We start from the raw sequence: 22270 nt of genomic DNA, 5'->3' as shown, positions 1-22270 counted from the left end.
AATTAAAAAAAATTCGAAAAATCGGTTCAACCGGTTGAACCGGTTTTTCGGTTCTTGGCCGGTCCAATCGGTTCTTGACCGGTTTTGACCGGTTGGACCGATTTTTCGGTTTTTGGGGTCGAACCGGACCGGTTCCCGGTCAAATCGACCGGTCCGGTCCGGTTCCGAAAATACTGAATTTACAAGAGAACATGGGTTACCAAAAATCGTGCTTGAAGCGGTCGCGTCTCATGACTTGTGGATATGGCATGCCTTCTTTGGGGTCGTCGGTTCACGTAACGATATTAACGTGTTATATGAATCTCCCATATTCAACAATGTCTTGCAAGGAAATGCGCCGGAGATTAATTTCATGGTGAACGACACTATATATACGAAATTTTATTATCTAATAAATGGAATATATCCCGAGGGAGCTACTTTCGTTAAGGCTTTTCCTTGCCCGAAGGATCTCGAGAGGAAGTTGTTTAAGGAGAGACAGGAGTCTGCAAGAAAATATGTCGAGCGGGAATTTGGGGTGCTCCAATCTCGATGGACGATTGTCAGAGGCCAAACTCGTTATTGGTATAGGAAAAAGTTAAAACAAATTATGTTAGTATGCATTATTTTGCATAACATGATTGTTGAGGATGAGAGATGTCACGTGACAAATTGGTGCAACGATGAAAGTGACGAACCCACACAACCTATCCATGGCTCAAACCGAGGATTCAAAGATTATATTCAGACAAATTCTGAGCTACGTGACAATAAAGTTCATCACCAACTTCGCACCGACTTAGTGGAGCATATCTGAAACAATTATAACAACAATCCGTGAATTAGTATTTCAAATATTATTTTTAATTGCATTGTATTGTGGTTTTTTTCCTAAGTTATTGTTGCATTTCAATTTCATTATTACATCTTATTTAATAAATATATTTAAAAAAAATTATTACTTTTTTTTAAATTAATAAAATTAAAACTAAAAAAATTAGATTATTATTTAAAAAATAAATTTAAATATAAATATTTTAAAATATATTTAAAATGTATTTATTTAATATAAAAAAATTTTAAATTATTGAGTGAAACGTGAAACCCATAAATAATGAATGTTAATATTAAAAGCATATGTAATGGGTGGTTAATAGAAATATAAACCTCTCACTCAAAAATTTCCCACTAAAAAACGCCAACCCCATTGCAAGGGTGAGTTTTTAAATTTTTTTTTTAAAAAAACCTATCCCTAATTTTTGGGGGGTTAGTCTATGCTGCCCCATTCAGGCAGTGCCCGAATGAGATTCTAACGACTCATATTTTTTGCATGAACATCTCAAATGCAAAAAAAAAAAAAAAATGGGCCCTTGGATGCAGCACAAGGGCACTGCCCATATGCTAGCATAAACTAAACCATTTTTGGGACTGGTTTTTTAATTTTTATTATTTATTTTTATTTTTACATTTTTTTGAGTTGCAAAGTGCACTCCTCCATTAAGACGGGCGCTTCAGCTGCTACTTGTAGCTGTTTTGCTTTATTTTTTAAAATATTATTTTTGTTTTTTTTGTCTTTTTTTTTTAAAAAAAAAAATCAAATTTGGGGTATCAATTTTTAATCAAATTTGGGGTAACGGCTCTTGTCTTTTTTATTAATTATTAATTTATAACGGGTTTTGTCTTTTTTTCAACTTTATTTTTTCAAATTTGATTTTTTAATTAAATTATATATATATTTTTATTATATTTAATTTTATTCATAACGACTATTTTTGAACTATAAATATATCAATCAATGAATCATTTTTTTTCTATCTCATTCATACTATCTTCCTCTGCATCTTTCTTCATATTTTCGTAAACTATGCAACATGAATGAAAATCAAATCAGAGCTTTCAAGAATTACTTGAACTCTTCAAATATTGGAGAGAATCCATCTTCTCAAAATTTCAATGTTCGTGCTCTTCAATACTTTCAAAATTTCTCAACCATTCCATACGTACCACAACATCCTCATAATTTTCAATTAATCGAGTAATGTCCCTAGAGCTCCAGATTTTATATATCCTCATGAGTATTTTTCAACAATGAACAACGCAGTTTACATGGCCCCCCTCCTCTTTCTGGATTTCATAATCCAACGACATCTACATTCCCTTCAGAAGAATCAAGAAGGTCTAGTTTAGAGACTGCAACACCAACTTCTGTCCCGGAGTCTCAATTTCATCCACATTCGTCTCAATTTGGGCTCGATAACATTGCCCTAGATAGGAATATAGAGACGGGCTATGAACAAGATAATCAAAAGAAAAATAAGACTGCTTGGACACTAGAAGAATACAAGGTTCTTGCAAGGTCATGGATTTCTGTAAGCACCAATCCAATTACTGGCAATGCACAAAAATAGAAAGCTTTTTGAAAACGTATTACAAAGGAGTATAGCGAACATCGTGCTGTTGGAAGCGTGGAGAGACAATTGAAGCAGATAAAATCACATTTTTTTTTAACTTTTCAGAGATTGTTGAGTGAGTTTAGTAGAATTTATAATAAGTGGCATAGCAATCGTGCAAGCGGTTGGAGTGACAATGATTAATCAAAGCACATGAAAAGTGGATGTGTAATAAAAAGAACAAGCCTTTCAAGTACAAACATGTTTGGAGAATTCTCACAGAATGTGAGAAGTATGCTCCACAATCAGAAGACCATCACTTCAAGAAAAAGACAAAGACATCTGAATCAGGATCATGCACATCATTTTCTAATCCGGACACGAGTGTTGATGTAGATGAATATGAAGTATGCACTCGTCCAATTGGTCAAAAAGGCAGCTAAGAGGAAGGGTAAAAAAAAGTTTACAATGTTGGACGAGATGATCAATTGGTCAAAAGACGACTAAGAGGAAAGATATTTGTACTTCTATTTTTTTGGTGTGTGTCTTTTGTTTTCATTTCACTATTCTATGTAATGTTATTTTCTTAGTTAATGTAATTTAATTTTCATTACAATAAATTTTAATTGAATATGATTCAATAATATATATAAATTAAATTATAAAAAAATGATATTTGGAATAAAAATAAGAGAATTAAAAGTGAGGTCCATAAAAAAGTTGTTGAATATGTTTATAATAACTTAGAGAGTTTTAAAAATATATGAGATTTTTAAATTTTGATGTGGGGGTGACGTGACAGAGCATTAACCATTTTTGAAGGTTTATGAGTACAGGTGCCCTAAAAGGGGTTAATGAGATCATACATTAAGGATAATACCCAAATCATGCATCCAAATTCCGATGGTTCGTATTTTTACACATATGCGTAATTAATGATATATTATTGACGTGACAAATCATGAGATATTAGATATATCATTGAGGTAATAATAGGTTGAACTCAACCCCTAAAAGTTTTGTGGGTGAAAGATGTATGTGTTATTAATAGTGGAACCCATGCCTTTATATGATGTGGAAGGTATTATTGAGTATTATTAACGAGCATTGTGGCTGACCTAATGTGTTTGAATTGGTTTTTTAGGGCTTAAAAGTGCTTATTTAACTTATAAATAGAGTTTTTTCAAAACTCAAAATTAGAGCTTAAAAAAAACTTATTTTTAAAAAATCTATGGAAATCACTCATTGATTCGTGTTTTTTCAAAAGAAAAAAAACATCAAAAAATATTTTCAACTTGTACTGATTTTTAAAAAATATTTATGTAAATCTAATATAAATATATTTTTAAACTTTTTTTTTTTTTAACTCATTGTCCAAACGGAACATATATGTTTTTTTTTAGTAAGACGAGGAGCTGGATTGCAATAGGAAAAAAAGAAGGTACTTCCGATTTTTTTTAAAAAAATTAAATTAAATAAATAATGTACTCCCTATTTTGTTTTCGTCCAAAAGCCCTAATTACAGTGGCCTAAAACTCAACGCTCATAGTAACTCCCATTTAATTTTGCCTTTGTACACAATTTGGATTTTGGGCATTTCAATTCGGAACTTTGAATTTCGAATAGAAGATGGGTTGGATCGGAGAGCAAATAGATTCAATCAAATCTCTGCAGTTTAGACAAGTTCTCACTCAAATCATCAGTCTCGGTTCGCTATTTTATCTCTTTTGTTATGTATTGAATGTTCGATTCGGTTTCTCAAGTTTGCAGTCATGAGTTTCACTCAGTATTTGAATTTGTTTGATGGGTCGAGTCCAAATTTTGGAATTTGCATTTTGGATTTAAATGCATAGTTTGTACAATGTGTTTATACATCAGTTGGGAAGTTTGTGTGTATACAGTAATAAGGAAGTTTGTCTGACATATATTTGCCTATAATGTGTATAGGTGATAAATCTCTTTTCAACCATCCAAGGACTTTGATAGAAACCGAAAAGAATTTGCTCTGTGATTTCAGAAAGTGGAGAGGGGAAATAGAAAGTAGCAGAGAAATTGAGAGCACATTTCCCCAATATAAATATCAATTAGAATGCAAAAGTGATGGCCGATTGTTCTGTGCACTATTAGACACACATAAGTAAGAACTGGCTGAAATTTACCTTAAGAAATGATAATATGAATACGGACATTGACATTAATCACTAATTTCCCTTGTTATGTAAAATTTGTGATCCAGTAGTCAGTAGCACGGTATATTCTCATGTCTTCATCCATTTTGAGGTCAGTAGCAGATGCACTATGATTTGCTTGATAATTGCAGTGTAATTCTTTATTATTTTTCGGCTCACTTTATGTTTATAATTATAATAAATTGTATTAACAGGCTATGAATTTACAATATATTCCACTCAGCCATGTTTTTTTCTCTCTTTGATAACTCATGGACATATAACTGACTAGTTATTCCTGTTGCATCTCAGGTATGATAGTCACATCAGCACTTATTATTTGGAAAGGACTAATGTGCATCACTGGAAGTGAATCACCTGTTGTCGTTGTTCTTTCTGGAAGCATGGAACCTGGCTTTAAAAGGGTGAATCTTGATAATTTCTGATTTTTATCACCTGATTAGTGATCTTCAATAATCTCTATCTATCTCTAACTAGATTCATATAACAATACAAGTCATTTATCATAGCCAATATAACCCACACAGTATTTTATGTGCAGCCAACTGTTTGTGCCTAAAAGTTCCCATTTTTCTGCAATTGTGGTGGTGATTTTCCAGTTCTGATAAATGACCATGTATAGAAGCCAGGTCCTTTATGTTGCTTAACATAGATATTGATGGCCAATCTAGGTTTTGGTAATTTGCATAAAACTATGTATGTATAAAATTTGGCGGGAAAACTGCAAATTTGGTCCTGTATGTTTGTCACTTTGCGATTTTGGTCTTCTATGTTTTCACATTTCAGTTTTAGTCCTGTATGTTCCGATTTTTGGCAATTTAGGTCCTTTTTATTCGAAAATGTTTACGTGGCACTGTACACGTCATCTCCACATCAACACTGAATTTGTGTGACGTCACCGCCACGTCAGAAAAATGACTAAAATTGCCACAAAAGTAAAGATAGCGGACTAAAACTGAAATCTGAAAATATAAACGACTGAAATTGCAAAGTGACAAACATACTTGACCAAAAAAGCAATTTTCCCAAACTTTGGCCATTTGTTTTTCCTGACATTTATGACAATTGACACATACTGGGGTACCCGTTTATAAATTTTTGTATGGCTTTATAACCATTATACATTGATTGAAACTGATATTCTTTCTCATGTTAATGAGCGAGTCTAACTTTAAGTCTTTAACTCAATACTGACCTAGTGGATGTGTCTTACTCTTTCACTATTTTATGAATGCTGTACGTGGATTAAACGATCCTTGTTGTACCCATTTTAGTATATACGTTTATATCCTATAAATTCAAAAATTTTAAATTCCTCGTGCACCTTTATTAAAAGACCTTATATTAAATTTCATTTAGTATATGAACCTTTTGTACTATATTGTGCATATGGACTCATGATGCGTATGCTTGACCGCTGTTTTTGAAATTTAGGAACATTAAGAACATATAGTTTTATTGGATCATAATTGTAATATACAGAAGCTCTGGATATTAATATGCCACTTAACAACATTTGTTTTGATGTTTTAATATTGCAGGGTGACATTTTATTCTTGCATATGAGTAAGGAACCTATCCGTGCTGGAGAAATTGTAGTTTTTAATGTCGATGTAAGTACTTACTAATTTGTTTGTTTGGTATATGTCCCCTCTGTTTGTTAGTCATCTATTGTTTGTATGACTTTTGCTTGTATTTGAACTTATAATGATTTTTTCCGTTTAGCGTTTCATCCAAAACCATGCTGCTGAGATATTGCTAATATACGAAACATCACTCACTCTGGGAATATCTATAGTCTCCTCAGTTATAGTTTATATTGATGAAATTGTGGAGGAGGTAGTGTTAGATATAAATCAATGAAGTAGCCAAAGAAGCTATATCATAAAAATATATATCAAGAAAAATTGGAAAGTTTCATTGAAGAAGAGATGCATCCGGGAGTTGTCTAATTCTATCATACATTTTTGTGTTTGTTTAATGTTTAATTGTGTTTATCTCTTCCAAACTAATAATTTTTTTTCCCAAATTGTTGTTTGTTAAATTTTTATCTATTCCTTAATAAACTAAATATTTTTTCCTTGTTTACAGGGACGCGAAATTCCTATTGTCCATAGAGTCATTAAGGTGAGCACACTGGATTAAACATTAGTTGTCCTCTCTTCTTTCCAATCATATTCACCTTTGAACCTAAGTAAAACAAGTGTTGGACACCGATAGTTTTCTTATCTGAAGGGAAATAGAAGCAAATAGGTGGTTCGAAAATTATGGAGTATGTTGTTGAACATATTAGCTTCTAGGAGGAGCAAATAAGATCAAACATACATTGTCTATATAATATCCTACTTATTCTTTCTATGAGTTAATAAGAAAAGGTGCTTTATCCTCCCATTCCTTCTTCTTGCTTGTAACTACGTGATTCTAATGATGCTTCTTTCTTTAGGTTCATGAGCGCCAAGATACTGGAGAAGTTGATGTCTTGACGAAAGGTATCATGCATTTGAATGTATTTTTCTCTAATCTATACTAGATGTTTCTTTATGCATATTAGTGTACATGAGTTAAATTCAGTGCTCAAGAAATTGAGGGAGAGAATTTAAAATGTTGCAGAACCCTTACTTCTTTTCGTAATGTTTGTGCCATATGCATGCTTGATGCGTTCCGTTGCATAGAGACTTGGTTCAAGTTGATTTCGCTACCACTATTTTCAATACAGTTGGAAAGCTAGTGTTTACATTATTCATTTATATATTCAGGAGACAACAATTTTGGGGATGACAGACTCTTGTACGCTCATGGCCAGCTTTGGCTTCACAGGCATCACATCATGGGTAGAGCTGTTGGGTAAGTTGGTCGTGGTAAATGAACTTGACATACTTATTTATACCTTCGTTGGGAAGCCGTGGTGTACTAGGTTTGATTGTGATGCGTTTTAAATCATGAAATATTTGCAATTAAAGTAAGGTCATATACCTGAAAGTGGCTCATGTTTGATCCTCTTTACATGCTTTCCTAAACATGCAAGTGAAGGAAAAAAATAGTTTTTAAAGCATATTTGTTAGGTAAGCGATTTGTGGTGTTTTTGCTGGTGTGGCGGATGATGATTATCAGCTTTCTATATAACCGAAGAGGTAATTTACCTAGGAAGGGAACTCGGATCTTAATCAAGATGGTATGAAAAATGTAAACAAGGAAGTACCTAGGATTGAGTTCCCTTGAAGTTTGAGACATCCTCATGAAGTTTTCAAATTTAGATGTTGATGTATCCCAAAATTTCTGTAAAATCATAATGAGACAGCTCTTTTATGTATATAAATATAAATATTTTACCCACTGAACTAGAACTTGGGATGGAGATACTTACTAGGAAACAAAGTGCTAATAGTTAGTTGGCCACTTGACAAGTTCCGTTGCATTCAGTCAGGTGAAAGAGTAAGACAATATCTGTATCTTTTTTCTGTTACCCATCACATCTCATGGTCCCCCTCCCTTCCCCCCCGGTCTATCGCAAAGTTGAATTTTCTCTAGGAACAATTAATATTTCATTTAGTGATCCACTTTTTGGCCTCATCATCTCGCGGCAATATATTTTTGGCCTTGTGGGAGTCTGTCTGGCTTCCTGCATACTCAGTATTCTCTTTCCATACAATTTATCTTTGGTCAGCTTTTGTATGTCTGGTATTTCCTGAATGTTTGTTTTAATTGCTGGAAAATGATCATCATTTGGCTCACTTTTCTTTCCATTTTTTTTTGCCCTTTTTCAGATTCTTGCCGTATGTAGGTTGGGTAACTATAATCATGACTGAGAAGCCTATCGTCAAGGTGAAGTTTTAATGTGCAACTTTTGGAAGTCCCTTTTTATTTTATTTTTATGTGCATATATGCAATAAATAAATTTTTCGAAAGGAAAAATCCGTGCTTAACTTGGTTTTGGTTTCTTGCAGTATATACTAATAGGTGCTTTGGGATTGCTTGTGATTACTTCCAAAGAGTAGTGGAATGAAGATCATGTAATGATGAGCTTTGGAAATTATTTACAGACTTGGGATCCTTGTTCTGAACTACAAAAGTATTTGTGAACTGGAACGAACTAATATTTTCTTTAGCAAGAATGAGATAAGAAATATTCTTAGGAATGCAAAAGAATCTAGCTGAGTATTAATATTTCTTGTTCGATATCAAATGAGTTTTATGGTTGCTCTGAAACATGATAATTATTTTGGATTCAAGTTTCGATTTGAATATGTTCGTGTAACACACACAGCGTTAGCTGAAATTTGGTTCAAAGCAGTGTTATTAAAACCGGACCGGACCGGCCGGTTCGACCGGGAACCGGTCGCCGGTCCGGTTCGACCGGGAACCGGTCGCCGGTCCGGTCCGGTTCTCTCCTAAAAACCGAAAAACCGGTCCAATCGATCAGAACCGGTCAAAACCGGTCAAGAATCGGTTGGACCGGTCAATAACCGGAAAACTGGTTCAACCGGTGAACCGGTTTTCCGAATTTTTTTTATTTTTTTTTTGAAAATTTAAATTTTTATTTTTAAAACTTTAAATTTAATTTTTTTTTATGTATATACATTATTATTTAAAATTTTTACTTCATTAAAAAAATTTATTTTAATAGTTATTTGTTTTTTTAAAATTAAATATTTCATTATTTAATTTATTTATAACTATAATTGATATTTTAAATATATTAACATCTTTATTTAGCTTTCAAATTATGACAAATATATATTTTTTTGTCTATTTAAATATATTTTTGAGTTTTTAAAATTCAAAATATATTATTTATTATATTATATTATATAAACGGTTTTTCGGTTGGACCGTCCGGTTAAAACGGTCCGACCGGTTGGACCGTTTTTTTTAGGTACACCGGTTTAATCATCGGTCTGGTTATGAAAACACTGGTTCAAAGTTCAACTCGATTTCTCAACATGTTTGAATCGAAATTTGTTTCAATTTAGACAAAATATTTTTGATTTGTCGTTTCGTTCGAAATGCAATTTTAAATTGGTAAATAATATTAACACATGTTTCTAAAAATTTCGTTTTAAACCCGTGGATTTAATCACCAAATAATGCTAACTAAAATGGCTTATTCGTTGATTTGGGCGCCAAATTTGTCTCGTAATTCGTAAAATAAATTAATTAATTAACAGCCTTAAATAGCAAAACCTTCCGACTCTCCCGCTCCCAACCCAAAAATGCAGCGGCAAAAATCAATTCTCTCGTTCCTAAAGAAACCCCAAAGCTCCGGCGGAGGCAAAGATGTCTCCGGCGAAGGCACTTCGCTGGAGAAGATGCCACGTCAGACCTTGGCTGAAGACGGCGGCACCGTCGCCACTCCTTCGCTATTCTCCAGCATTAAACACAAATTCCAGAGATCCGAAGGCCGAACCAACACTTCGACTGACTGCAGGTACTTTACTTTACTTCTCTTAAGCTATGAAGACGTGAGATGTTTTTTTGGTTTTATGTTGCTTATATTTCATTCTTCTGCTAATTATTTTCCATTTTATTGATCATCTGCTGCTGTGATGAGTATATTTCTGAAGTAAATATTGAGCTTCAGTTCCAAGTTTGGTTAATGTTTGTAAAATGACGTTCGATCCAGCATTTGACATTTTTATGATTTTATCCAATTGATTTGTCATTATATTATCGGAATAATGAACGTAGAATGATGTTACTGCCGTTCACTTAGCCTGAAGCATGAAAACTGGGTTTTGATGTAGTAAACAAAAAGTGAAAAATATTAACTGTGGGTAAAAAATTTTTTGCTGATCTAGTGGTGACATGATGACAAAAGATTGGTTTATGTCAAACAATTCCAGCACGCCAATTAGAAGCTTATTGATACAAACTGACGTCCATTATATATCTTTAATTTCATTTTTTCTCCTCCTGGGGGTATCCGCAGATTCAAAGGGGATGATAGTTCTATTATTCAATCTCTCAATGATAAATATCGTGGACCAGAAGATTTAGGCAATGGATATTTAGGTCCCAAGCATCTCAACGAACATAAGGAATCTAATGCAAGCAAATTAATCAGTTCCGATGGAAAAAGGTGGTGTTCCTCTGAAACCAGAAGTGATGATATTATTGTTCCAGAGAAGTCGGGAATGAGACCTGTTGTCCCGGGGTTGAAGAGAGTTCAGGAGAGCCTTTTCAATTGCAAGAAAAATGCTGTTGTTTCTGCTTCTAGTCATAATAAAAAACAAAAGATTCTGGTGAATTCGGATATTGCAACCAAAGATCATGACGAAGACTTTAAACTCATCAGCAAGTTCGAATGGCTACATCCCTCTCGGATCAAGGATGCCTCTGGAAGAAATCTTGGTGACCCTTCGTATGATAAGAGGACACTTTACATTCCTCCTGATGCTTTGAGTAAGATGTCAGCATCACAAAGACAGTATTGGGATGTCAAACGCCAGTACATGGACACAGTTCTCTTCTTCAAAGTGGTATGCTGATGAACTTAGTTTAATTTCTTTCTTCTCTTTCGTTGGAAATGTTCTCTCAGTGGAAATGCTTGTGGAAATCTTTGACTTCATTCTGCAATGGAGTAGCGACCAATAAATGGTGTTTTCTGTGGTCATAAATGTAGCGAGCCCATCCATTCATATAAATAAAATATTCTAATTTTATGTTTATTGTTTAATGAAATTTTCCATTTCACATGTTGATGGTTATATGATTGTCAAGTAGTTATCCTGATAACATGCCCTGAAAAGGGATACTTGGATCAACTGTTTGCTCTAACTTGTGTTAGCATTGATAGTGAATAATTGGAATAATTTTGCACCTTGTAAACGGCATGATAATTTATCACTTTTACAAATTTTTGTGTTGTCATCTCTGCTTCGCAAGTGCTTTTTATTTTATCTTGTTCTGAACAGGAATGTTCAATTAAAAAAAGCAATAATTTTCTGCTTTGTTCATCTATGTTTTCATTGCCATATCTTTAAATCTGGCATTATCATCCATTGCAGGGAAAATTTTATGAGCTATATGAGTTAGATGCTGAAATTGGACACAAAGAACTTGATTGGAAAATGACACTAAGCGGTGTAGGAAAATGTCGACAGGTAGTCACCTTTTTGGCCTGAGATCCCTACAGCCTGTACCAATATAACTACCTACATATACGTGTGTGCGTGTGTGCAAGTTTGCGTCTGTATGATGCTATATGAAGTAGCAATTTATTTCTGTAGGTTGGGATATCTGAGAGTGGAATTGACGATGCTGTTCAAAAGTTGATAGCCCGTGGGTATGACACTCTTCACTGCAGTTTTATAAAATTAATTTGCTTAGCTAATGTATCTCTTGGCTTTCAAATTCTTATTCCGTTCTGTTTTCATGATTTCCCTTTTTCTTGATAGACTTCATGTTGCCATCTTACTATAATTTTGTGTGCTTGTAAACTGCGATTGGCACAGTTGGGCTTTTAATCCCTTATCCAGACACTACTGCCCACAAAAAAGAAAAATATTGAAGTTATAAATTAGGATGTAAGGTTGAAGAAAGAAACTAAATATTGAATGAAGCTCAGCCTCCAAGTACCCATGACTTACCTTTTTGAGTTTTCATTTATAATTATTTAAAAATGATCTCAACCGAGTTATAGCTGGGAGCAACTTCAAATTTCTATAGCTAGCTTTCCTTCCTTATTATGTCCATAATCGTTATTCTATCCTGAGGAACTTCAAGGTCAATTAATTTAATAGTTTGGATAATAAGAGATTATATTTATATGTGCATGTATGGTTGCTTATTCATTTATCGGTACAGGTACAAGGTTGGCCGGATCGAACAAATGGAGACATCAGATCAGGCAAAATCCCGGGGTGGTACTTCTGTAAGTTTATGATGCACGTATGAGCTGCACTTAATTGATTACATTGTTGAATATTGAACAAATTTTACGCGAGGAATTCAGTAAAATACATATATTCTACCCAATATTGTTTTCCATGCAAAAATTTCATGTGGATCATGCAGTCCCCTTGCTCTGAACACTATTGAATTCTTAAATATGTAAATAGGACTCTTGTTAAAGTGTTACTCATAGGAATCATGGTCATTTACAAGATGATCTACATTGATGTAGACTAAGCCGGTTGCGGTGTGGACAAAGATCGACATAGTGAGAAAATTTGATTGGTGCCAGTTTCTCATGGAATTTATGAGGTTTATAAGTCAGTGCTCATGGAATATATGAGGTTTTATAGTAAACAGACATCTACAAGAATCAAAGTCATAATCCTTTTCTGTTTTTCAAATTGTTTTTTATTTATTTATTGTGATAGCATATCCTTGTTTTTTTTAAATATTTGGTAGGATGTATTTTGTTGCATCCATTCTTTTCTCTTTTCCTTCTGTCTTTGTAGTTTGTACTATAGCACTAAGAGTCTAAGATTGAAAAAACAGTAAGTATACTTCTCTTTCATCACAACTCTTTGATCCTTCACCTTCATCAAGCTCTTACATCTTAAGCATCATCTGCAATTTGAAAAGATCAAAAAATTTATTCAACAGGTCATTCAGAGGAAATTAGTTAAAGTACTCTCACCAGCAACAAATGATGAAAATATTGGGTCTGATGCTGTTCATCTTCTTGCTATAAAAGAGGTAAATAGATTTTATGTTGAAGGATTCCTCCATTTATTGATCTTCATGCACATTGGATGTACTGAATGTTCATAAATGTTGTATTCTGTGTGTTGCACATCGATGACTCACTGCTGCACCATTTTTGGCATAAACACCATTTCTTTTTATTTTTTTATTTTTTTTATTTTGTATGTAGAATGATTCAATAGGCTTTGGGTTTGCATTTTTGGACTGTGCTGCTTTAAAATTTTGGGTTGGCTCCATCAGCGATGATATATCGTGTGCTGCTCTGGGGGCTTTATTAATGCAGGTATGCACTTATAAGTTATATTTTGTTTTCCGTTTCAGTTACTTGACAATATCCAAATTGTTACGATATAATGCATCTAAATATCCTTTTATTAGGTATCTCCAAAGGAAATAATCTATGAAAAACAAGGTACAAAGCTAGTGTTTAATCTTTTGTTATCAAGTAGAAGGTTTCTTATGATTTATATCTATTACATTATAGGATTGTCAAATGAAGCTCGGAGAACACTTGAGAAGTATAGTGTTACTGGTAAGGTACCGTACAAAACTCATTTAATTTTGCATATAGATTATTTATTATTGTCCTCGATTCTTATTTCTTGATTACTTTTTTACCTTCAGTTTTAATTTGTTGCATTTTTTTTTTCTTGGCATTAATTATGAAAGCATGGTTGTTTGTTGGTCAAGTTTTCGGGTGCAGAAGCTGGTCCTTTGGGCTAGTTATGCGTAGCATCTCTGCCTTTTAATTTATTATTTTGTGAAATTAGGTGTAAAGATATATATCTCGTATTGACTCTATAGAGTTATTAGATTTACAGGTTTCATTCATAGGGATGTTATATTACATAGCCTTGTAAAATTTTCCTCCGTTTGAGTGATTCAATTCGTGCGAGTGACGAGTCATTGCTAATAAGTTTAATAAGGTTTAATGCACAATGCATACACACCCATCTTTCAAGCTATGGAATCTTCTATCACTATCATCAAAGGGATTACCATTGTATTTTAATGTGTAATCAATGTAAAACAATATGATATTTCATGAGGAATCTTCTGAGTTGATTTTTTAAGAGGGAAACACTACCTAAACCTAGACGGTTAGTTTTCCATGGACCTTTACCAATCATAATCATAACACGATTCACGTACAAACGGGTTTGTGCATATGTGCGTGTTGAACATATGGAGCATTGATCATGAATTTTCTTATTTCTCAATCTTCTGCTTTATAAATTGATGTAATGTTCACAAATGTGGTGTTTGCCGCATTTAGTTTTTTAAGTTGGGATTAAGAGTCTTGCTAGCTCATTTAGCCATGTAAAATTCCATTATTCCCGATCTTTTGTCCGTGTTGAACATAGTTTTGTGGAAATATGTGGTTGGAAAATTCGTTAAAGTTTAAATCCTTTGTATCTTTCGTAGGATTGTCTGCGTCACAATTGACTCAAGCTGATGCTTTTGGTGAAGCTGTGGAAGTTATAAATTCTATTGAGTCCAATAGATACTTTAGTGGGTCTTCTGATTCATGGCATTCTGTACTTGACGGAGTTGCACATCATGACCTTGCATTATGCGCTTTGGGGGGCCTTATCAATCATCTAGCACGGTTGATGGTAAATGCATGAGCTTTGGGCTTGTAATAGTTAATGCATTTTGATTCGGAAACTTTAAATGGTGGTTGTGCTCACAAATTATCTAAATATCTTTGTTTGGAGCAGTTAAATGATGTCATTCGCAACGGGGATATTTTATCTTATGAAGTTTACAGGGGTTGCCTCAGAATGGATGGTCAGACTCTTGTCAACCTTGAGATTTTCACTAATAATGCTGATGGTAGTAATTCAGGTTGGAACTTTATTTATTCTATATATATATATATATATAGAAATTTTCAGCTGCCCAATTAATAATGCTCAACTCGTCCCCGACCACTAAAACTCGGTACCGTGTTTTAGTTATGCGAAAAATAAAAAAATAAACAACTAAAACCCGGTCGGGGACGAGTTGGGGAAATATTGTTGGGCAGCTGAAAAGTACTCATATATATGTGTGTGTGTATATATATATATATATTTGGTTTTCCTTGTGACAACAGAATGCATGGTTTTGTTGTAGGCACACTGTACAAATATCTTAATAATTGCATAACATCTTCTGGTAAACGGCTTTTAAGGAACTGGATATGTCACCCGATTAAAGATGTGGAGAAAATAAATAACAGGCTGGATGTTGTTGAGGACCTGACTGCAAATTCAGAAGTCATGCTGCAAATTTCCCAATCTCTCCGCAAGCTTCCAGATTTAGAAAGGTTACTTGGATGCATAAAGTCTAGCATGCAGTCTTCTGCTTCACTCTTGTTGCCCTTAATTGGCAGCAAGATATTGAAAAAGCGAGTACGTACTTTAATACTTTTACCTTGAGATTGAAGTCTTGTACACTTGGGCTACATTTTTATGTTTTCTGACCACTGATTCTCTTTATTTTCTTTTTCCGCGAAGAATTTTATATCATCCTTGTATTATATGTTCAGGGATTGTCTTCCCATCCTAAAGCTGATGCATTTTCCTTAATTCCCAAATTGACTATATTATCAACGTCTGAGTATGGACAACTGGGTGGACTCGTTAGACTTCACTTTTTATGTGCTTTGGGGCACTTGTATTGTATGTTAAGATTTATTTGGTTGTTAAATGTTACCAAGCAACGCAGAACCATTTGATCCACATCCTTGACATGCCTCGTAAGATTCAGTAATTGTTTCCTGGAAACTACTCCTAGGAACATAGTTAGTGGTGGTAAGTCGTGAAGGTAATGTGTAGCGACCATCCGGATCCACTACCTAATCAGAGTTAAGAGCATAATTAAGCATGCATTAAATAAATCGCTGCGGAAGTCTTAAATACAAATGGACCGGCGGAATACAACCGGCTAAACAAACTCGATTATACAACCCAATCGAATTAAATAAAAACCTACAGCTAATCCTGCTGTCTTCAAGGTCACTGGCTACTCCAGGCTCCTGGTGCTCAATCCTGCACCTACATCTGCCTCGTCGAATAGGGTGTCCAGATATACAGAAAAGACTGGACGTGAGCTCTAAGCCCAATACGAAAGTACGGATAAACATACAAATATGATGCATGCAAATGACAGGGTATCCATATCTGGGATAACTGTATACAAACTGCTCAGACTTGCGCCTGGAATATGAGCTCGTCACATCGGGGTAGCTAACCACTGTGTGCGACCACTCATTCCCGAATCCCGGACGCGGACCACGGAGTCCTCTAGATACAAGTACCTAAGGGTACTCGATATCAAACGTCCAAACAGGGCTGAGCAACCCTAACTGGCTCATCTCAAAATATGTACTGGCACAAGATGATATGCAAATGACGCATAATAATAGTAACATGCAAACACATAAATGCAACATATAAGCATGCATATCCGCTGGCAATCTCAATCAGTATTTACGTACCTTTCTAAGGCAGTTCTAGTAGTCCTACTCTAGGTTCCAAGTCTATCATCAAGTCTACAATGCAAATATCCATGCATCATTGAATAAGCTCTAAAAGCATTAATTAAGCTATTGCATACTCCTAAATAATTTAAGGAGACCATAGTTATACCTGCGTCCGTCGTCAGCCCACTGATGGCGACTATCCCGCAACTAGGGGTACACCCCTGCTGCAGCTCCACAGCTTCGAGCACTGCTCCGCTACTGTGTCAGACACTGTCTGACTATACTAAAATATGTTCCCTACTCCAACTCTAAAATAAGAGTACTCAAAGCCCTAAATAGAGCCTTGCATGCAAAGGAAAGTAACTCGGAATTGGCAAGAAATGAGGAGCTCGGACCTCATATTTATAGGCATCGATCAGAAGCTCCGAACGTCGCAGATCGGAAGCTCCGTTCCCCGATCAGAAGCTCCGATCGCCACGCGTCAATTCCTTTACATGCAACCACACACCTGTCACCGATCGCCGATCGGAAGCTCCGATCTCCTTGCTTCCGATGTGGTTCCGAACTCACCAAGATCGGAAGCTCCGATCCTGGATCAGTGGTTCCGATCCTACTCAAATCTTGGGACTCTCTAAACCATTTTCGAGTGTCCTGGATCCATTTCTGGACTCCGTTAACCCATTAGGAATTTTCTTAATCAAGTTTTATTTAATCCAAACATGATTACCTGATTAAGTACTTATTAATCGTTAATTTTGGGTACGGGCTACTACATAATGTGTCTATGGCAGTCGGCACATATATTTGATGTTATATTCTAATTTTTTCTTATGGAAAATTGGTAAACTAACTGATATTTTTGGCAAGGCTGCTGTCTAATTCAATCTAATAGCTTCTATCTTCTCTATAACATGTCGTGCCTCTGGCTAAAGCGGGTTTCTCTGTATCGACACAGGTGCAAGCGTTTGGGTTGCTTATTAGAGGACTAAGAGTCGGAATGGACATGCTAATGGCCATACAAGATCAAGGACACATTACCTCATTATCAAAAGTGGTAGCCCTTCCTATGCTGAGAGGCAGTGAGGGGCTTGACAAGTTTCTTATTCAGTTTGAAGCAGCAATTGATAGCGACTTTCCAAATTACCAGGTTTTATTTTGACGATCTTTGCACCAAGTTTTTTGTGTTTGGAATTTCTGTTAGATCCACCATATTTCATATCGAGATTATTTCTACTTATTTTCTCATTTTTGGTTATCGCCTTATCGGTGCACATGAGTTAACTGAATGACTCCTCTGTATGTGTATGTAAACACTTAACACTTAACACACATGCATATGTGTGTGCATATGTTTTATTAGTTGTTTTTGCATCCTCGAGTCAGTTTCATACATAAAAGAAATTGACTTTCATTCAGTAATTGTTGTTCCTTTTGTGATGGCAGAACCATGATGTGAGAGACTCAGAAGCGGAAACCTTAGCAATTTTGATGGAGTTGTTCATTGAGAAGGCTGCTCAGTGGTCTCAAGTCATACATGCCATGAATAACATCGATGTACTGAGATCTTTTGCAGTTTTAGCAATTAATTCTGCTGGAGTGATGTGTAGACCTGTTCTTTGGCCTCAGTCTAAATTTAGTAATCCTGCCATCGAGGCGATGCATCCTCTTCTTGAAACGAAAGGGCTGTGGCATCCTTATGCCCTTGGTGAAAATGGGGGGTTACCGGTGCCAAACGATATCCATCTTGGAGGAAATAGAAAAATTCCTTGTACTATGCTATTGACTGGGCCGAATATGGGCGGGAAATCGACTCTTTTACGTGCAACTTGTCTTGCTGTTATACTGGCACAGGTCCTTTTTGCTTGCTGGAAGTTCCTACATTTTTGTTATTATTTCCGTCATTTCTATATTCCTAGTTATAATATTTATTTATGTGTTGCAGCTAGGCTGTTTTGTGCCATGTGAAATGTGCACTCTGTCGGTTGTTGATATAATATTCACACGGCTTGGTGCAACAGATCGAATTATGACTGGCGAGAGTAAGTACTTTCGCTAAATAAACTTTAGATTAAGGTAGAACTATAACCTGATAACTAAAACATATATTAAGAAGACTTGATAAAGCTGACTAGGAAAAAGGATGGAATACAGAGGATTTATCAATGTTAAATAGTTGATTATAGTAATGATATCAGAATTGTGCAATTTGGGGGCAATCTTACTGAATGTGTGCATGCCTAGCTATCAATTTTCTCGTTGGTGTCTTCTTTCTTATGAAATGATGCACTGGAGCTTCATGTAACACTGCTTTCTGACTGGATGCCTGCAATGAACATGCATTTGCATTTAACTCTGTTAAGCATCTATTTTGCATCATAAGGATTAGCCTACGAAACTTTTAAATTCTGTAGGTACCTTTCTCATTGAGTGCACAGAGACTGCATCTGTCCTGCAAAATGCCTCGCAGGACTCGCTTGTTGTTCTTGATGAATTGGGTCGAGGAACAAGTACTTTTGACGGATACTCTATCGCATATGCTGTGAGATGCTGTTTTCCCCTTTTCTTAATATATTATTGAAGAATTATGTTTTTATGCCATATTTATGCAGATAAATACCTTATGGGTAAGGGCTATTGAATTGTGTTCACTTCTCATGCATAAAATTTCGGGGATGATATTCACTGACAAATAGTTGTATTTTAATCCAAATATTTATGAGTTTCAATCAGCAGTCCCCTTTTTTTCTTGTATCCTCGATGTTTCAATATTATGTTAACAGGTATTGCGCCATCTCGTTGAGACAGTCCACTGCCGTTTGCTGTTTGCCACTCATTATCACGCTCTCACAAAGGAGTTCTCTGGCCATCCACTTGTTACATTGCAACATATGGCATGTAGTTTCAGTTCGAACATTAAAAATGAGCTTGTTTTCCTCTATCGGCTCACATCTGGAGCATGCCCAGAAAGCTATGGAATGCAAGTAGCTCTTATGGCTGGAATTTCCGGTCAAGTGGTTGAATCAGCCTCAAACGCTGCACAAATGATGAAGAAAAAGGTTGGAAAAAGTTTCGAATTATGCGAGAAAAGGGCAAACTTCTCAACGTTACATGAAGAATGGCTCAAATCTTTACTCTGTATGTCGAACACAAAGGAGATCAGTTCAGATGACGACATCTTTGATGATCTTATTTGCCTGTGGCATGAAGTTAAAAGTTCATTAAAGGTGAGTGATCAGCTGAGGTAAAATGCTCTTATTCCCTCTTACTGGTCACTTTGATTGGTTGACCTTTTTTTGCCTTGTAAATGGATGCAATTTAATACATCAAAGTAGGGATTGGAGCCAACATTTCAGAGTACAAAATGGAGTTTCAGTTATATTCAGGCCATATTTTCTACTGAAACCGCTAAAAAAACGAGTTCTTAATCTTTATAACAAGTCAATTACATGATATGGTTGAAATGAAAAGGTTGTATCTATGCAAATATGACAAGTATTAAATGGGTTTCTTTGGAGTTCACATCAAGAAATGAAGCAATGAAACGTTAATACGACCTTTTATCGATTTCCCAAAATATTGAAGTCTAGATAGAACTGTATGGGGTGGATACTATGAAAAATGCACCGGACAGGGTGGGATTACTGATCAAATTATACTTCAGTAAGCTTGAATTTGTCTTGGCTTGCGGTTATCTCAGCGATGGAGTGTTCGTTTCTTTTTCTTTTTTTTTTCCCACATGTTTAGGGCTAAACTAATTGGGGCATGGGCAAAATTATGGACTGGTATGAAAGAACTTTTGTTGCTTCATCGAAAGAGGAAATGGAGCATATGTAAGGAGTATTATTGGTGGGTGGAGTTGGTTATGGATGAGATATGGATGATTGGGTGCTTTGTAAGGCTGGATTATTTTGTTATTTTGTGACAATGAAATCCGTGATTTTGCTTCCATTTCCACATGCATGGTAGGTCTCCTCCGATCCTTTTGTCCCTCCCGACCGTCTACTCGATCCATACTCGCTGTATCTATATTTTTTGTGTGATAAACTTTATATTTTACGATTTATAGCAAATAAAAATGGAATAATAACCATGCATTATTTTAATTAAGCTATCCCATAATTTTTTTTTACATAACGATAAGATATTAATGTAAATCAAGAGTGATTACATCAGAAATTAAAGTGGGGGACGGGATAGTCCACTTTACGTGATTAGACATAGAAGCAGTGGCCTTAGTTAGTGTATGAGCTGTCTGATTCGTTGATCTATTCGCAATAACAAAATTACAATTTGATAGTTTCAAAGCTAATTTTTTGCAGTCATCTGTAACCAATCCGAAACTCGAAAAATCTATATTTGAGTCATTGAGAGCATCAATCACCATTTGAGCATTAGATTCAACAGTTATATTGCAAGCGGCCAAATTCTTTAGCCAATTGAGGGCTTCTCTAATGCCCAATTAAGCTAATCCCATATGATCCATGACTCTCACTAAAATGGTTTAATATAATATGTTCTCCCTCAAAACTTTGCCCAAGCCTGTTGATAAAATCTTGCTAGTAATGGGATATAGGTAGCTATGATCTTGATTGAGATTGGAGAGATTCAGTACCCGTGAATTGAGCAAATTGAAATATAATATTCCATGTCACGGGACGTCAATTTATGGGACGACAAATTCAAGAATTGTGGTGAAAAGGGTTAAATCATCTCCTCCACTCAAATTTTGTGAGGGGTCGACGTGGGTGGGTTAAGTTGCAGTGAGTAGTACCATTTGGTTCGTGTGGAAATCGAGTCTGTCATGTAATAATATGTAGAAATATGACAAAAAAGATAAATACCTAAGGACCAAAGGTGCCCCTTGAATAAAATGATTGACAAGTGATGATACTGTAAATTTTAGAGCGGAAAACCAAATTTGTGGTTGTAAATATAGCTCAGCCCACAGAAAAAAAAAAAAAAAAAAAAGAGAGAGAGAGAGAGAAAGAAACCACCCACGGATCAATAGATTGGTGGTTACAATTCTACCATATCGTAAAAGGGAGAAACATAAGAAAAGAAGCTGATGCAAATACTTTAACTTTAGGTACATTTTGTCCTATTTTCTTGGAATTGAATTCCTTAATAGATCCTAATTCTTGTTACGCGGGATGAGAACTACACAACTCCTAATGATTCATGAGTCTTATTTTCACGAGTTACAATCTTCCTCCCGTTGCTACGCGTCACATACGATATGCCAGTTCTATGTTCATGTACGAGTTTGTAGAGTAGATTTTGAGTACATGTAGTCCATGTAATTTAGTAAACATGTATTTGATCACATGTTTTCACTAAAAATTTACTAGTTTATATACAAGTTTACATATACATACATACAGTGGCGTATCCAGGATTTTTAACCAGGAGGGGCGAACTCAACAAATTTAAAAAATTAATACAAAGCAAAATATATAACAAATGTCATATATAATTAACTTCATATGTTTTTACAATAATACTTACCAAGATTTTATAATCTGAAAATAATAAATAATACTCGATCAAAAAAAATGATGAATAATACATATAGCTGTCTCAAACACACATCG

At 35.1% G+C, this 22270-nt stretch overlaps 2 protein-coding genes across 3 annotated transcripts; both read left to right on the top strand.

Annotated features, from left to right (window-relative positions):
- The first annotated feature begins 3879 nt into the window (after positions 1 to 3879).
- On the top strand, positions 3880 to 8720 carry LOC140882853 (uncharacterized). Its single transcript, XM_073289070.1, has 8 exons — positions 3880 to 4077; positions 4850 to 4962; positions 6100 to 6171; positions 6650 to 6685; positions 7002 to 7047; positions 7315 to 7402; positions 8323 to 8380; positions 8503 to 8720. Exons 1-8 carry the CDS (start codon positions 3999 to 4001, stop codon positions 8551 to 8553), a joined length of 543 nt encoding a protein of 180 aa, XP_073145171.1. The 5' UTR covers positions 3880 to 3998; the 3' UTR covers positions 8554 to 8720.
- A 999-nt stretch (positions 8721 to 9719) lies between these two features.
- Positions 9720 to 20544, top strand: LOC140880713 (DNA mismatch repair protein MSH7). 2 transcript variants are annotated; one of them, XM_073285397.1, is made up of 18 exons: positions 9720 to 9983; positions 10485 to 11034; positions 11563 to 11658; positions 11785 to 11840; positions 12362 to 12428; positions 13109 to 13201; positions 13380 to 13493; positions 13589 to 13622; positions 13695 to 13742; positions 14636 to 14826; positions 14932 to 15058; positions 15329 to 15606; positions 17635 to 17826; positions 18123 to 18530; positions 18622 to 18718; positions 19091 to 19218; positions 19460 to 19903; positions 20424 to 20544. In XM_073285397.1, exons 1-18 carry the CDS (start codon positions 9769 to 9771, stop codon positions 20427 to 20429), a joined length of 3144 nt encoding a protein of 1047 aa, XP_073141498.1. In that variant the 5' UTR covers positions 9720 to 9768; the 3' UTR covers positions 20430 to 20544. The 2 variants fall into 2 exon arrangements, with proteins under 2 accessions (XP_073141498.1, XP_073141497.1); XM_073285396.1 differs by lacking the exon at positions 20424 to 20544 and having other exon boundaries at positions 19460 to 20310.
- Positions 20545 to 22270: the final 1726 nt, after the last annotated feature.

The sequence above is a fragment of the Henckelia pumila genome, chromosome 2, assembly GCF_033568475.1.
Source record: "Henckelia pumila isolate YLH828 chromosome 2, ASM3356847v2, whole genome shotgun sequence".
NCBI classification, from domain to species: domain Eukaryota; kingdom Viridiplantae; phylum Streptophyta; class Magnoliopsida; order Lamiales; family Gesneriaceae; genus Henckelia; species Henckelia pumila.
The sequence above is the reverse complement of the archived record's forward strand: the minus strand, read 5'-3'. Positions and strand labels throughout refer to the sequence as shown.

What these genes read in the sequence shown, in the direction of transcription:
- LOC140882853 (XM_073289070.1), top strand. Translation starts at nt 3,999, where the DNA reads ATGGGTTGGATCGGAGAGCAAATAGATTCAATCAAATCTCTGCAGTTT. An exon ending in TTGTAGTTTTTAATGTCGAT is followed by an intron (nt 6,172 to 6,649) that starts GTAAGTACTTAC and finishes CCTTGTTTACAG; the next exon opens with GGACGCGAAATTCCTATTGT. An exon ending in CTGAGAAGCCTATCGTCAAG is followed by an intron (nt 8,381 to 8,502) that starts GTGAAGTTTTAA and finishes GGTTTCTTGCAG; the next exon opens with TATATACTAATAGGTGCTTT.
- LOC140880713 (XM_073285396.1), top strand. Translation starts at nt 9,769, where the DNA reads ATGCAGCGGCAAAAATCAATTCTCTCGTTCCTAAAGAAACCCCAAAGC. An exon ending in CAGTTCTCTTCTTCAAAGTG is followed by an intron (nt 11,035 to 11,562) that starts GTATGCTGATGA and finishes CATCCATTGCAG; the next exon opens with GGAAAATTTTATGAGCTATA. An exon ending in ATCATCTAGCACGGTTGATG is followed by an intron (nt 14,827 to 14,931) that starts GTAAATGCATGA and finishes TGTTTGGAGCAG; the next exon opens with TTAAATGATGTCATTCGCAA.